General features: G+C 45.7%; 1 protein-coding gene across 3 annotated transcripts; it reads right to left on the bottom strand.

Annotated features, from left to right (window-relative positions):
• Positions 1 to 1381: 1381 nt before the first annotated feature.
• On the bottom strand, positions 1382 to 13044 carry PPIH (peptidylprolyl isomerase H). Of its 3 annotated transcripts, none has more exons than XM_075906221.1 (10): positions 12728 to 13044; positions 12296 to 12360; positions 9770 to 9793; positions 9354 to 9398; positions 7951 to 7993; positions 5749 to 5841; positions 4815 to 4902; positions 4673 to 4713; positions 3086 to 3176; positions 1382 to 1732 (listed from the first exon to the last, which is right to left on the bottom strand). In XM_075906221.1, exons 1-9 carry the CDS (start codon positions 12791 to 12793, stop codon positions 3108 to 3110), a joined length of 534 nt encoding a protein of 177 aa, XP_075762336.1. In that variant the 5' UTR covers positions 12794 to 13044; the 3' UTR covers positions 1382 to 1732; positions 3086 to 3107. The 3 variants fall into 3 exon arrangements, with proteins under 3 accessions (XP_075762336.1, XP_075762334.1, XP_075762333.1); XM_075906219.1 differs by having other exon boundaries at positions 1382 to 1629; positions 12728 to 13043; XM_075906218.1 differs by having other exon boundaries at positions 1382 to 1625; positions 3082 to 3176; positions 12728 to 13042.
• Between the last annotated feature and the right edge of the window lie 2110 nt (positions 13045 to 15154).

A 15154-nucleotide genomic window follows, 5' to 3' on the forward strand; every position in this document is an offset into this window, starting at 1 on the left:
GATGTCGGACTTGTTGGTTAAGGGTATAAAATACTAGGATTGATTGTATTAGCCAGCCTTACTGGGCCTGGCTCTGCTGGGACCACATTTGGCTCACTTTGCTTTACTGATCAATAAAGCTGTCTGTTTAGCCACCTAAACTGAGTGAGGCCTTTGCTTCCATCACCTTGGTGAGATAACTGTTGTTCTTTGAGATGGTGTCCCTGCAGGTGCTCCACTACCCGCCCTCCTCCCCACTTCAGAGTCCATTCTTCTGTTCTGTTTTTTATACTTGAGGTGGCCTCGCGGAACTGGCAGGGGCCAGACTGTGCACACAGAGAAAAGAGCGCGAATGCCACGAGTAGCGACGTATGCGTGGTCCGGCAAAGTACTACTTCTGGAAAATTCTCTGTCTGCGGCGTCGGGGCAAGCCCAGCACCAACAGTGGAGCACCCGCGGGGACACCATCTTGAAGACACCAAGGTGAGTAACTTCGCTTTTCTCAACCAGTGGTACGAGTACTCTTATGGGTACTCAAGGGAAGTTTGGGGGGGGGGGGGGGGTAACATCAACACAACTGAAATTTGGAGAAAACTGAATTTTTGTTTTAAGTTTTACAGCTCTTTATTACTTTTGTATTTTTTACACCCAAAAATTTCATTCCCCACCCGGGTACAATTAAGTTGTTTAAACAAATGTATTGCAATGGTAGAAAACAATCGTGTGTGTCTGAAAACTGTAGGTACTGGGGATACTTATAAATTTTTTTTGAAAAAGGAATACTTTATGAAAAAAGGTTGAAACACACTGGTGTAGTGCAATAGTGTAGTCGATTAGCCAATAAGCAAAATGTTAATGCCATAAACTACATGCATTCCCCCACGAGAGGAGCTGTTTTTTAAACTGGCTCCCCTTGCGGACCAGCTCCCACCTGGCACCCCACGCTGCTGCCTCTGATATACCAACCTCAATGTGTAACACAATAAAAGAAAATTTCTTTAAAATATTATTTCAGTGCTAGCTCCCAACAATCAGATGGAAAAAAAATAGAGATTGAATGGGAATAAAAGTTGAAGAAATTGTGGTGAAAGAGGAGCTGTTATGCATATACAGTGGCCATATCTGGTCATTTGAGGATATTGGGATGCAAGCAGTAACCAAATATCACAAATTGTTTGATATTTATGACCAAATGATCCCTTGGTAAGCCTTCTGGGGTTTCCTAGTGGAAAGAGTCAAACACAAAAATCAATTAAACTCTCCTCATAGCTGTCATTAGCTTCTCATTGGAAAAATAAAAATAGCCAAACCATAGAGAACTTGTTTAAAAAACCCATGAGATTGTGATTATGGAAAAATTATCACACATATTACCCAGCAAAATAATCAGAGAGCAGACAGATTAGATATGTTTACCTTTTATTCAAAATTCAAAGTATATTCATCTGCAAAAACAAAAGAAAAAAACCCCAAAAGTACACCGGTCCAAGAATCCAGCCTGAAATATTCTAACTGGACAACACTGCCCAGACATTTAACACAATGATTTACACTAAAAAAATTGTTTTTTTTTTTTAAAACTGTACATCCTGAATGTCAGAAGCTTCTGAAGACGTGCCAGCAGCACAGAGACCAGGGACCAGGGACTATCTGGAAGTGGGAGGAGAAAGAAGATCAGTAATAGCATCAGCCATGTCAGAATGCAGACCATCTGGGCATGCTGTCTTCACCACTGGCTCAGCCCCCACAGCAGCTGAAGGGATGGAACAGAAACAGCTAAGAAATTCGTCACTCCTAACCCCATCTCTTGCTCCGAGTTACATTGCTGTCACTGATACCCAGCAAGCCATGATGTCTAACTGTATCTGTTAGACCATCAGGGACGTGGGAATGCCACAGTTCAGTGGCCATGGATTCTCCAGCAAAATCTCAGTTTTCATTTAAAAATAATTATGCTCCCAGCCACCAGGGAAGCTTTGAAAACTGGGAGCAGAGTGTACACACCTGCCGAAGTCTGCAAGCAACATAATGCCCTGCCTCTGACAGTGCTCCATTCATCAGCCCAGTGAGGGAGCTGAAACTTAAAGATGGCAATTTCAAATCTACATTATTAACAATTTCACTGTTTGCTATCTTCTCAGGACTACCCAGCTAACAGCAACTGTGAACTGGGGAGAGGAGGCAGCACATAGTGGTGATATTACTTACCCACCACAGTTGGAGGCTTCATGTACTGAGGGCCCAATCCTGATAAGCATTGAATGCCTCCTCTAAGGGCACTCAACAAATTCCAGGATCAGGTCCTAAATGCCTGCTAAGCACTATGGATCTCAAACCGCCCTTCTGACAGGGAGGGGTGTCTCCATGTAGCTATTTTGGGAATGACTTGGAGTTATCTAGTTGTCAGAAAGCAGTTTGGTTCAACTTGCAGATGTCAGGAGTGGAGAGGAATGGTATGTACTGCCTCCATCCACTATCTGCTTGTAAAAACCTGAAAATCAGTGGCTAACGGGATAACAAAATCGAACGTTTGGCAAATGTATTTTAAAATCAAGTTGCAGACTGACATTTCTGCGCATGTGTGTTGAAAAGCTTTTTGCCTGATGAAGCAGCTGGATGACTCAGAAGGAGAGCTATGCTTTTTAATACAAGGTCTCTGGCACAGTCTATGACCTTAAGTAGCAATGACTACATGAGCAAGCCAAGGTGGCCAGGAGCATAGAAATGCTAGAAACACCTGACCAAGGACCAGGAAAACGGCGCCTTCTGTTGTCAGAAGAGAGGATGTACCATGTGACAAGCCCACTGACTTGCAGGGGCTTACAAGATCTCTCCCCATCCAGACATCAAGTGCTTCAGCTTCACAACACATATGGCCCCAGGAAGGACAGTGCCAAAGCTATTACAGAATCCTCTATTCTTCCAACAGTTATTTTCTTGAGCTTTTAGGGTTACTTGCAACTCCCCCAGAAAATGAAACTTTCCACAAGCTGTGAGAACGGCAAATAGCAAACAGAACTTCGAGGCAGTGACAGGTGGGTTCCAATCATCATCACCTCTCAGCAGGTAGTTTCTCAGCCACAATGAAGAAGACTGACAGACCTACCAAGATTTCTGAGTCCATTGCTCTACATTTCACCACACTGCGAGATGACCACTGGTAGTTTGGGTTTGTTATTTGGACCAGTAGGTACATTCTGGAGGACCAAAAAAAAACAAAACAAAAAAACACACACGCACACAGTTACATGGTATAAAGTCACAGCAAGTCACTAGGAATCAGAAGCTATTTTGAGGGGCTCTTTCATTTCTTCTCTTTTGCAGCAATGTCCTTGGACCCTTATATAAACCCTGCAAACTGCTTCTTTACTACAGAGCCATGGGAGACTCTGAACTCACAAAAGGGGAACAAAGACAGAAGCAGCAGAGATAAATGGAACTTGCAATGAGACGCAATATGTCACTTGAGATTTCTTTGGTTTCCATCTTTAAAATGACACTAATTATCATATCAAAAAGAAAAGTACCCCCCATTTGTACAGAAGAGGGAGCTATTCCGTAAGGATACCCAAAGTACATCCTCGGAACTCACACATCAGCCTGAACTAGGGCCCGTGATCTCTGACTGTGTCACTTAATTCCTTTCTCCTCTGCCCACCACAGTTGTGTTTGGGCAGCCTACAAAACAGGCACACAGTTGTCCTCCTTTTGTTTATTAAAGTACTTCTGGTGGGAAATGCTGCAAGAGGAGTCGCCTTCTAGTTTCCAGTCATAGTGGCTCTTTTCTGTGTTAGCAACACTTCCAACTTACGGCAGTCAGACAAGGTGATCAGAGTCAGTTAACATTTTCCATTGGACATACAGAAAGTGTAAACAAAATTCACCTCTGCAGTGGTTTTATTAAAAGAGGGCTAGCAATAAAGAATTGTGTAGCGTGATTCCCTGCATAAGACCTTCGCATGATACTTTAAGTAGAGCTGTTCTCAGCTCTGTACTCCTTTCCCCTTTGGATTCTCTATTTCTAGCATTCACACACTATCCCTGGCTCAGCTCTGGGGCCCACTACTTGCACACAAGCACCCAGTCAGAAAGCAGACCGCCACTAGGTGCTCTGTTTAGTGAGTCATCCAACATTGTGGTACCCCAACACTTTAAAAGAGAATATTAACAGACCCAGGATGTTTGTCTAACACTCCATTCTAAATATAGAATTCACTGGTCAATGCACAGATGTGTATAGCTACATCACCTGGAAACCCTTCAGAAACCTTATTTAATATTATTAGAAGGTGTTGATAAATTCCCTGAATTATTCAGCTGAAATCTAATCAACTTCACATTACCTCGTAATACCACAGAACCCATCTCCTTTACATTCCTGTTCTTAACTTGTTAATCAAACAAGTTTCCAGAAAGGACTCTCTGCACCATAACCTAACCCATCTAAACAAGCTTTTCCAGTCACTGACCGGCTACTCCAACCGCATGACACAAAACTCCCTGCATCTTGCTAAGGCAAAGCTGCATGATGGCCTCCCTGTGCAGGAAGTCCAGTCCTAGCAAGGAGTTCCTGCTCACTACTGTTCCACCATTACACTGCACGTGGACAGGAAGGGAGCACGAAGCCCGGATTACTGCTGCACATGTGTATCTGGCATGCACATTCCTGAACAGGATGAGGAACTAAACTTACTTCAATTTTTCTCATGACAAGGAGCCCATCAATGATTTTGCCTGTCAGGGGAAGAGAATATTTATTAATAGCAGTTTTATATTCACCTTTTCTGTAGTCTCAGATTGTCAAATACAGATGACTCTGTGTTGCAGTTACTCACCAAATACAACATGCTTTCCATCCAGCCAGTCACATTTGGAGCATGTGATGAAAAACTGACAACCATTAGAACTTGGGCCACTGTTTGCCTGATTGAAAATGCAAAAACAAAACACCTCAAGCCAGTGGTAGTTAGAAGACAGAGGTGCCCAAAGCAGGAGGAAAGTAATCCTCCTGGGCTATTTTCCAAAGTTAATACTAGCTCCATGGTATGCAGAGCAAAGAAAAAAAAGACATGTCTTGAGCTATGATCAGGACTATGGCCTCCGAGCTCCTGCTGAGCAATAACAGCCCATCTGACCGATCAGATTCAGATACATTGCAGAGAGTTTCTGTGGCTCTGAAAGAGTACTGGGGCCAGCTCACACCAAGCTGAGTTCCTTATCACACTGTGCTCCTGGGGGAAGGGCACATCCTTTGTATTGATTACACTTACTGCTTTGCAGAAATTGTCACAAGTGAAGCTGAAAATTTAGGCAACTGTGTAGCAGGGATGTAAAATCCCATTTAGTTAACCAATTAAAGGGGCAGTGAGCAGTCTGGGCTAGAACAGTCTCCATCCCCACCTCCCTGGCAGAGGCTACTCCAGTCCAGCCAGACGAGCCCCTATCTGCAGCAGACCCCTGTGGCCCAGAAACAAGTTATTTAGATTAACGCGGAAAAAGAATTCTGCAACAGATTCTGCAGCTTCAGAATCACAATATCTGGGTTTCTGCCCAGTCATGTTCCAGCACAACTGTCTGCTACTGGGGTACCAGCCTCTGAAACAGCTAGTTACTGAACTAAACAGAGGAGCAGAACCTGGCCCTCAATGAGGCTTTTTTCAGACATTTTAGGAAAAGTAGGAGACTTTGCAAGCTAGAAAAGAAGCTACAAGTCTCCACAAGGGAGCACAAAGCCATTCTAGTCCTACTCCTTTGTTGTCTTATACTTACCATAGATAACAGCCCAGGGGCAGAATGTCTGAGTTTGAAGTTTTCATCTGCAAAGGGACCCCGGTATATACTAGCTACTCCAGTGCCATCTCCCTGCATAAAGAGAAGGGTGGCAGGCATTCAGTCTCAGTACAAGTATGCCTTCTATAGCGTGCATTTAACATTCCCAAACAAAACCACTCTTAAATTGGAGTTCCAGTTCAGGACACATTTCCAGTTGAAAACTAGTTTTCAATTGTAACATTCTTGTTAACACATCTGAACATTTTAGAATCAGAAAACTAGGAGTCTGTGTTCTAACAGCAACTAAGATTCAGCCTCATCATACAGCAATGACAGAGGTGGTGTCAAGTGAGAGGTAGGAGGGGACTTAGAGGTCATGGATGTTAGAAAAAGACTAATTTTGGACTCAGCAGACATTCCAGAGGCAATGGACTAGGGGTCACCAAACAAAATGAATAGGTAGCAGGTTTAAAACAAACAAAAGGAAGGGTTTTTTTTCCATGCAGTGCACAATTGGTTAGGTCCATCAATGGCTATTAGCCAGGATGGGTAGGAATGGCATCCCTACACTGTTCATCAGAGGCTGGAAACGGATGACAAGAGAGGGATCATGTGATGATTCCCTGTTCTGTTCATTTTCTCTGGCCACTACTGGAAAAAAGGATACTGGGCTAGATGTACCTTTGGCCTGACCTAGTATGGCTGTTCTTACGGAAACAGGAGAGGGGAGAGAAGGGACTCTTACAAAGGCATTTAGAACTTCCATGATGTCTAACAGGTGAAGGATTACTTCTTGAAGGATTGCTTCCTCAGGACCACCCAAAAATCAGAACTGTGCAGGGAAGACCCCCTCTGAGGCACTAGAACCCATGCAGTTCTAGTCTTTAGACGGGCATACCCCGTCTTTAACCGTGTGGCTTAGGCTTGCAGGAAAAAAAACAGTGAGGCAAAACAAAGCTGCCTGAGGTCAAAATCGGCAGAACAGCTGCAGAAGCAGTGTAAGTAGGGCCTTCCAGAAATGGATGTATATTTCCACCAGTTCTGACTGGTGTTTGCCCCAACCTCCTCCTCTTTCTCCCTGTTGTCTTTCTGTTTAGATTAGCCCCTGCCTCGCTAAATCACACCAAACAGTTTTCACGCTGTTTATTCTGCCCTGTACATTCTATCCTGTCACTGTTTATCTTGTCTGCTTAGACAAGATCTTCAAGAAAGGGGCCAGCTATTGTTCTAAAACTGATTGTTCTAATACTAGGTCCAGCAATACTGCTCTCAGTTCCTGACCTAATGTAATAAACAATTTTTTCTCACAATTAATAGTAATAATACGTTGCTTGTAATTTTGGTTAAGCTTCTACTAGAAGTTGTCAGATGTCCCTGTGCATTTTAGTAGATCATTCACAAGAACCTGACTTTAAACAAAAATACCTGGCTAAACCAAGCTTCCTGTAACAAGTTTTGTGAGAGTGCTCACCAATCATTTTAAAAGCATAAGCATTTTTATTTTATTTGTTTTGAAAAGCCAGCTGTTTTTATTTTGCCAACTCAGAATTCAAAGTGAAAGAAAAAAAATAGCAATTTCAAGCAGAAATGACCTTTTCAGTCTGAGAGAGTTCATTAGGGGAAAACCCATTAAACTCAGCCACCCTAAATAGGAGCACTGTTTCCTAAACACAGTTGCTCTCTGCACACAGCCAATTACCATTTTTCTTTACCAACTTGAAATGTAAGTTATGAAACACTACATAATCTGGTAGTGCAGAAAAATAGCACTTGCTTTTGACAACATGAATGTCCAATCCAGCTCCCAACTGGCAGACCAAACACTCCCCAGAAAAGTTGTTGGAGAATGTTGGTGTTGTGTGGAATGAACTGTCTCATGGTTAGAGGCACAGCCAGCAGGCCATGGGAACTGTGCTTTTCAGAAGGGTGATCACTGCAGCAGAAGAGCCTGGTATTTTTCACCCAAGGAAAGGGAATGTTTGCAACTCAGAAATACATGACAATGTAGGTAATGCTGTTCCAGTTGCTTCAGGGGAAACATTGTTCCCAGTCCCCAGATATCCGTTTCTTAGTGCGTTCCAATTCATTCCAGTGCAGAGAGCAAAAAAATACCAATGAAACTTCTCAAGTAGTTATTTTCTCATAAGTTATTTTCCTCACACCACTTCCTTTACGAAAGGAAAACAACAGAGTACCTACATTTACAAAGTCACCTCCCTGGATCATGAAATCCTTAATGACCCTAAAGAAGTAATAAAAAACATAGTTACATCCCTCTGCAAAAACTTCCTGAGAATCCTAATGTGTCAGTGAAAAACAGAGATATTCCCCACAACAGTTAAAATTCATCAGGATTTGCAAACCCATACATTTTGTAATAAAACAATAAAGAATTTCCACAGTTTAAGCTAAAATGAATTGAAATCCTTGACCTTTCGATCTGATGATGCACTCAAAGAGAAATGAACCCTGAGCTTAAACGAGGCAGAGAAAGGAAAAGGTAACTGCCTGTATACAGGTTCAAAGGCACCTAGGAGGCTGCAGTTTCTCTCTATGGCTGTCTAGACTGCATCCCTTTTCCATAAAAGGGATGCAAATTAGACACATTGCAATTGCAAATGAAGCGGGGATTTAAATCCTCCTCGCTTCATTTGCATAAAAATGGCTGCCGCTTTTTTCCGGCTCAGAGCTTTGCCGGAAAAAAGCACCCGTCTAGACACGGATCTTTCGGAAAATAAAGCCTTTTCCGAAAGATCCCTTATCCCTCTTATTTTCCGAAAGATCCGCATCTAGACGGGTGCTTTTTTCCGGCAAAGCTCCGAGCCAGAAAAAAGCGGCAGCCATTTTTATGCAAATGAAGCGGGGGGGATTTAAATCCCCGCTTCATTTGCAACTGCGATGTGTCTAATTTGCATCCCTTTTACGGAAAAGGGATGCAGTCTAGACACAGCCTATAAGTATAACAGAAGGGCTAACAAGGAATGCAGTGGACAAAGTCACCCAAACTGTAGGTGCAAGACATCAGTTACAGAAGGAAAACAAATTGAGAGCTACTAGGGATGTGAATGGTAAGCATCACTCAAATGTTACCCGAGAGCAGCTCCCCACAAACGGCCTTCTGTGGACTGCTCCAGCCCTGTGCAGGCTGGAAGCAGCTGGGCTGTAGTAGTCCCTGCCCATGGCACAGAGGCTGCTCCAGCCCAGCTGTTGCGGTGGCCTCTTCAGTCCAGGGGGTTAATCAGTTAATTGGTTAAACTTAACATTTAATCAGTTAACTAATTAAATTGGATTTTACATCCCTAAGAGTTCCTATTTTTTTTTTGTCAATGAGGAGTTCTGTGGCATCTTAGAGCCTACCCAAAATATATAGAATCATGAGCTTTCATGGGCAAAACCCCTTTCATCAGATAATTGGAGTGGAAATAACAGAAACCAAGAGATTAACAGCAGAAGTAGTTAGACGAAGAAATATCAAAGTTGCCCCTCTGATACTTTTTGAAGTGTACAGCGTGCCTCTTAGTTAACGGCATCATTAAAAAGAGGACTCCAGAATGCCTGTGGTTCACCAAGCTGTTTTAAGCATTAGAAGGAAAAACATTTACCTGTGGAAAGTGCTCCCTTTGTAGCCTATTGGAACACCATCTTTCCTATATGGAAAGAGAAAGAAAGGACATGAGAATTTCTTGCACCTCACAGAACAAAACCCTGCAGGAACTCCAAGCTAAGGAGATCAGCTCTTGTGTGCTGCCCTGACATTTCCCCTCTTACACTGCTTGGGAGGGTAGTATGTTTGGTAATATTGCAGTTTGTAACCAATTCACTCAGACAAACAGCAAAAATATTTTTTACGTCAACCAAGTGTTTTTCCAAGAGTCTTCATTTTGTACTTGTATAGATAACAGGCCATAATGGGCAGGAGGTTAGGAAGAAATACATCTATTCCTTACTCTCGATCCATAACTCCCCCTGCTTCTGTGAACATCCCACTTCAGAGAAGAAAGAAATTGACCCTACATACCTGAATTCACCTGTACAAAATTGCCTGAAAAGAAAAAAACAACCACAACAGTGAGTGAGTAACTTGAAAGGCTATTTGGAAATTATGACCCACTCTGAATATTTCCCAGAAAAGGAACAGGGATGTTACTAGACTGAATCAATGACACTGTCTCTCAAAGCAGGTGCTCCCAACTTTCAGCTCTCCAGGTTTGTTTCTGAAGCTGGGCGAAGGAAAGGCCCAGATGGATACTAGACCTTGTAAGAGCCAGGAGTAGAATTGGGCAGCAATTTGTGGAGGTCTCTGATGGACGAAGTTACACATGTTCCTGTTCAGGCACTGGGCTGCCCAGTATGAAGAAGTCAGCCAACAGTGGGCCAAGTCAGTAATCTGCCATCTCTCGGGTGCATTGTGTGCAAAGATGCTTTGGGAGGAAGGGGCAAACATGAACACAGTGGGCTGCAGGGTTTCTGAATCGCACATATATCCCCAGGAGCAAATGGTTGAGCCCTCCTCTTTTTTGAGCATGTGGGAATAACTGCTTGGGTCAGGCATTCTTTCCCTAGGAACTAGTAAAAGTCTGGCCAGTCTGAAGTACAGCTGAGTTTTGCTCAATCTGCAGATTGAATCTCACAAGGAGACAGCATGGAATTTGGTGCCTAGGAGGTGATGGGAAGATACGGCAGTAAGGCCACTACATCTGCTAGGCAATTTCCATTACAGGAGACCTGATGTGGGATAAAAATCACAGAATACTAGAACTGGAAAGGACTTTGAGAGGTTATCTGCCCTCACAGCAGGACCAAGCACCATCCAGATCAGGGCTACTCAACTTTGGAAGCCACGAGGGCCACAATGATACAGCACATGCCAAGTGGCGCAACATAAGTGTGGTTGCACAAATATGCAAATATATATGCAAATACAGCGAGGAGTCCTGTGGCACCTTATAGACTAACGGATTTTGCAGATTCAGACTAACACGGTTACCCCTCTGATATATGGAAATAGCTTCTTTCACACAATGCCCCGGTGCTCCTGGCACCACCTTCCTGGGGGCTAGACACGCTGACACCCTGCACCCATCTGTTCCAGCCAGACTGTCCGCTTGCATCTTTCAATGCTCACCCCAGCTGGGAGACGCCTCGCCATTGTGAAGCACGTTCCCAGTGGAGGCCACGTTCAAAGGATCCCACCCGTGAGCCACGTGTTGAGCCCCACGTAAACCCGAACTGCATCATAGGCTGAAAACAAACATAGCCCTGATCTAGATCATCCCTGATAGATATCTATCCATCTTGCTCTTAAATATCTCCAGAGATTCCAAATCCTCCCTAGGCAATTTATTCCAGTGTTTAATCGCCCTGACAGTTAGATGCTACAGCCGTCGATCTTCCATCGTTCAATTCAGTAAAAACTAAAGATGTGAATGTGTACCCATATTCTGTAAATCTGTTCATGGTTACATCCATCCCTGCAGAGATACCTGCCTGCTAGCATGTAAATGTGTAACCACTGAAAAATTCAGCGGTTATACATTTACATAAATAAACGTATTTTAACATCCCTAGTAAATACAGTATAACTGAACAGTCGATTAACCTCATGAATTCTTATCAGTTACTTTACTATTCTACAGTCCCCAGGGGTGGGGTCAGCAGCCAGTGCACTCCAGCGCCACTCCTGGGGAGCGCTCTACCACTGCGCACTCCTGCCTCAGCACCAGTGCAGGGTAGCAGCAGCCCCTGTGTGAGGGTGGAGTCTGAGCTCCTGGACCCAACGTGAGCCGGAACTGAGCCAGGATGCCTGCCCACCCAGCTCCTAATACACTTTAAATGCAGAGCCACAGCAGGGGTAGATCCCAGACCCGTCGCAAGCCAGGACTGAGCCGGGCTGCTGGCCAGCCTACTAAAAAATTTACTGGTGGGGGGCTGGGGAGGAATGCATTAACCTATAAGCTTTTATTTATCAGTTAATCGACTATACTATTACATCCCTAATAAAGACCCCAATGAGGGTGCCACCATTGGCAGCAGTACTCCTATTTCTTGTGAAGAGTAAGGGAAGTTGACAGGAGCATTCCTCCTGTTGACCTTCTGCTGAGAAGACAGTGCCAAAGTATGGCATAAGATACGTCAACTCCAGCTATGTAAAAAAACAAAAACTTAACTTAAAATTGCGTACCTTAAGCTGACCTCCAGTAGTGTGGACCTGGCTTTTAGAGTCTTAACCCTGTCCCTTCCCTTTAAGGGATCTAAAAGTAAAAGTTAATTATCAAGGCAGTTAATTTCCTTGATGATCAAAGCACATGTTAAAGAGGAGGGCTGATACCCTACAGTGCACAATCTACTGCAGGCTGCAGCTCATAAGGCTGTCTCAAAGGGACACAACCTCCATTAAAATTGCTTCTCAGACCCCCTGGGCACTGTGCCAGGCAGGACTGCCCCACTGCTGGGCCAGAGAGCCGGGGCCTCCTCCAGCCAGTTGCTGCATGACCGATCCCCAGGCATTGGGCTGCCTCACTGGGAGCAAAGTGCCACAGGCTACCTGAAATTCTCCGCTGTTTTGGGCACAACATCTGCGAACAGCTCCACCTTCATGCGGCCAACTTCCTAGGGGGGAAAAGAGTGTCAGCGCCAGGCCCATGTCTAGGGCCAGGGCCCCTCTGCCCCCCCACCCTGCCCCCCCGGGGCCAGGGCCCCTCTGCCCCCCCCACCCTGCCCCCCCCGGGCCAGGGCCCCTCTGCCCCCCCCACCCTGCCCCCAGGGACCAGGGCCCCTCTGCCCCCCCCACCCTGCCCCCCGGGGCCAGGGCCCCTCTGCCCCCCCGGGGCCAGGGCCCCTCTGCCCCCCCCCACCTTGCCCCCCGGGGCCAGGGGCCCCTCCCCGAGCTCACTCTGCCCCCCACCCTGCCGCCAGAGCCCCCTCTGCCCCCCGCGGCCCCTTGCCCGCCCGGCCCTCCCCGCGGCCCCGCCCCCACCTGGCCGCCGATGCTGACATCGAAGAAGACCACGGGGTTGTTGGGGTTGGAGGCCAGCACCGACATGGCGACCCACCGGAACCGGAACCCGGACACCGGCCTCCTTCCGGCAACATGGCCTGCCCGGGTTCCGGTTCCGGACCCGCACTCGGAGGGAAGTTACATGGCTCCGGGGGACCCGCCAAGGGTTCGTCCAGCCCCGGCCACAGCCCGGCCGCGGGACTAGAGCCCAGCGCTGGCTAAAAGACCGGCCGCCCGGGAGATGCAGTGCGCAGGCGCAGCAGGGGCTGGGCGTGGCAAAGTGTGCTGGGAGTTGTAGTCCGCGGCTGCGTTCTGTGCTGCTTCTAGTCCCAGCATGCCCCGCGCCACTCCTCTTCCCGCCAAAAGACCGTCTCACGCGAGCCCGTAGCTCAGGGAGCGCTCCTATTGGACACGGTGCTACAGCGTGGGGGGGGGGGGGCGTAACTATGGTGACCCTATTCTCTGAACCAAAGTTAGGGACATATTAGCCACGCCCCTGAGCCCTACTAGCCACGCCCCTGAGCCCCACTAGCCACGCCCCTGAGCCTGCAATTGCATTGACCCGATTTGTGTCTCATTAATTGGGGGGGAGGGGGGACGCCGGGGGAAGTGTCCCCCTGAGGTTATGCCCACACTGGCGCCATCTTGCACCAGAGATATGCAAATGAGGCTAAGCGTGGAATATCGCCGAGCCTCGTTTGCATACCCAACGAGCCGCCATTGTCTGCACTGCCCCTCTTGCCAACGCCGCTAGTCCTGAAAATAATCGGCGTAGCGGCGTTGCACAAGGGGTTTCTTTTCCAAGCAGAAAAGTCCCAGTCTTGTTTCTCTCTCCTCATATGGAAGATGTTCCTTATCCCTAATCATTTCAGTTGCCTCTACTGTACCTTTTCCAACCCAATATATCTTTTTTTTTTTAGATGGGGTGACCAGATCTGCATAAACAAAATACAGGACTATGTAGCACTTTAAAGACTAACAAGATGGTTTATTAGATGATGAGCTTTCGTGGGCCAGACCCACTTCCTCAGATCAGATAGTGGAAGAAAATTGTCACAACCATCTATACCAAAGGATACAATTAAAAAAAAAAGTGAACACGTGATTTGTCCTTTTCATATGTGTTCACTTTTTTTAATTGTGTGTAATTGGGTTTGGAAAAGGTACAGTAGAGGCAACTGAAATGATTAGGGATAAGGAACATCTTCCATATGAGGAGAGAGAAACAAGACTGGGACTTTTCTGCTTGGAAAAGAAATGACTAAAGGATGGGAGGAGGATATGTTAGAAAATCATGAATGGCATGGAAAAAGAATAAGAAAACGTTATTTATTCTTTTGCTAACAACACAAGAAGCTGACCCAATTAAAACATTGATAGACAGCAGATTTAAAACAGACAAAATAAATTATTTTTTCACAGTCAATCCATGGAACTCTTTGGGGATCCCAGGGTGCAGCCTGGGACAGGGGTACTACTAACTCTCCAGCCTGGGCTGTCTCTCACAAGCCTTGCTAGTGACCCCTCTAAGTATTGCTCTCACTCAGGAAAACAGCACGTGGAGCCCCACAGCTAGGTAGATTCCATTCATGTTCCTTGAGCTACTCATGGATCACACACAGAGGCACCAAGTACACCAAGGCCTCAGCTCCTAGCACTGTATCTCAGGAATATACCATATAATTTATTAGTTGGTTCACCATTTTGTCAATAGTAAGTGCACTGATGCACTTAGTGAAGGATGCACAGGAGCTTTTTACTTTTGCTCACCATTTTGGACTCACAGTGAGCCTCAAGAGAACAGAAGTTTTGCCTCAGCTGGTCTGGAAAAAGCCCAGCACTCCAGTGATTGCTGCTGCTGGTACCGTCCTTAAGGGTGTTGACAAGTTCTGCTACCTGGGAAGTGTACTGTCCTCTGGCAGAAATGTGGATCATAATGTATCTGCTCAATTAGCCAAAGCCAGCGCTGCCTTTGGAAAACTAATCAAACGCCTATGGAATGACAGTGGTATTAAACTCCATACCAAGATAGTGGTTTATCAGGAAGTTGTCCTGAATGTCCTGCTGTAAGGCTCAGAGTCATGGACAATATATCGTCCCCATGTTTTGAAGTTCAATCAGTTCCATGTGCATTGTCTGAGGAAAATTGCCCACGTGCACTGGTGGGACAAAATTCCTAATACGGAGGCTCTTAAGCTGTGTGGTGTCACAGGCATGGAGGCAATGCTTATGAACAAACATTACACATCCATGATTAGATTTGTGTGCAGGAAATAGCTTTGGAACTAACCCTCTGAAGCTTCCCCATTGCCTGAATTAACCGGACCAAATCATTGGTCATTAAGATACCATAATTATAATGTCTAGACTGACCTTTGTAATAGATGATAAAGCCAAAATAAGGGG

Source organism: Pelodiscus sinensis, chromosome 23, assembly GCF_049634645.1.
Source record: "Pelodiscus sinensis isolate JC-2024 chromosome 23, ASM4963464v1, whole genome shotgun sequence".
In the NCBI taxonomy this organism is placed as follows: domain Eukaryota; kingdom Metazoa; phylum Chordata; order Testudines; family Trionychidae; genus Pelodiscus; species Pelodiscus sinensis.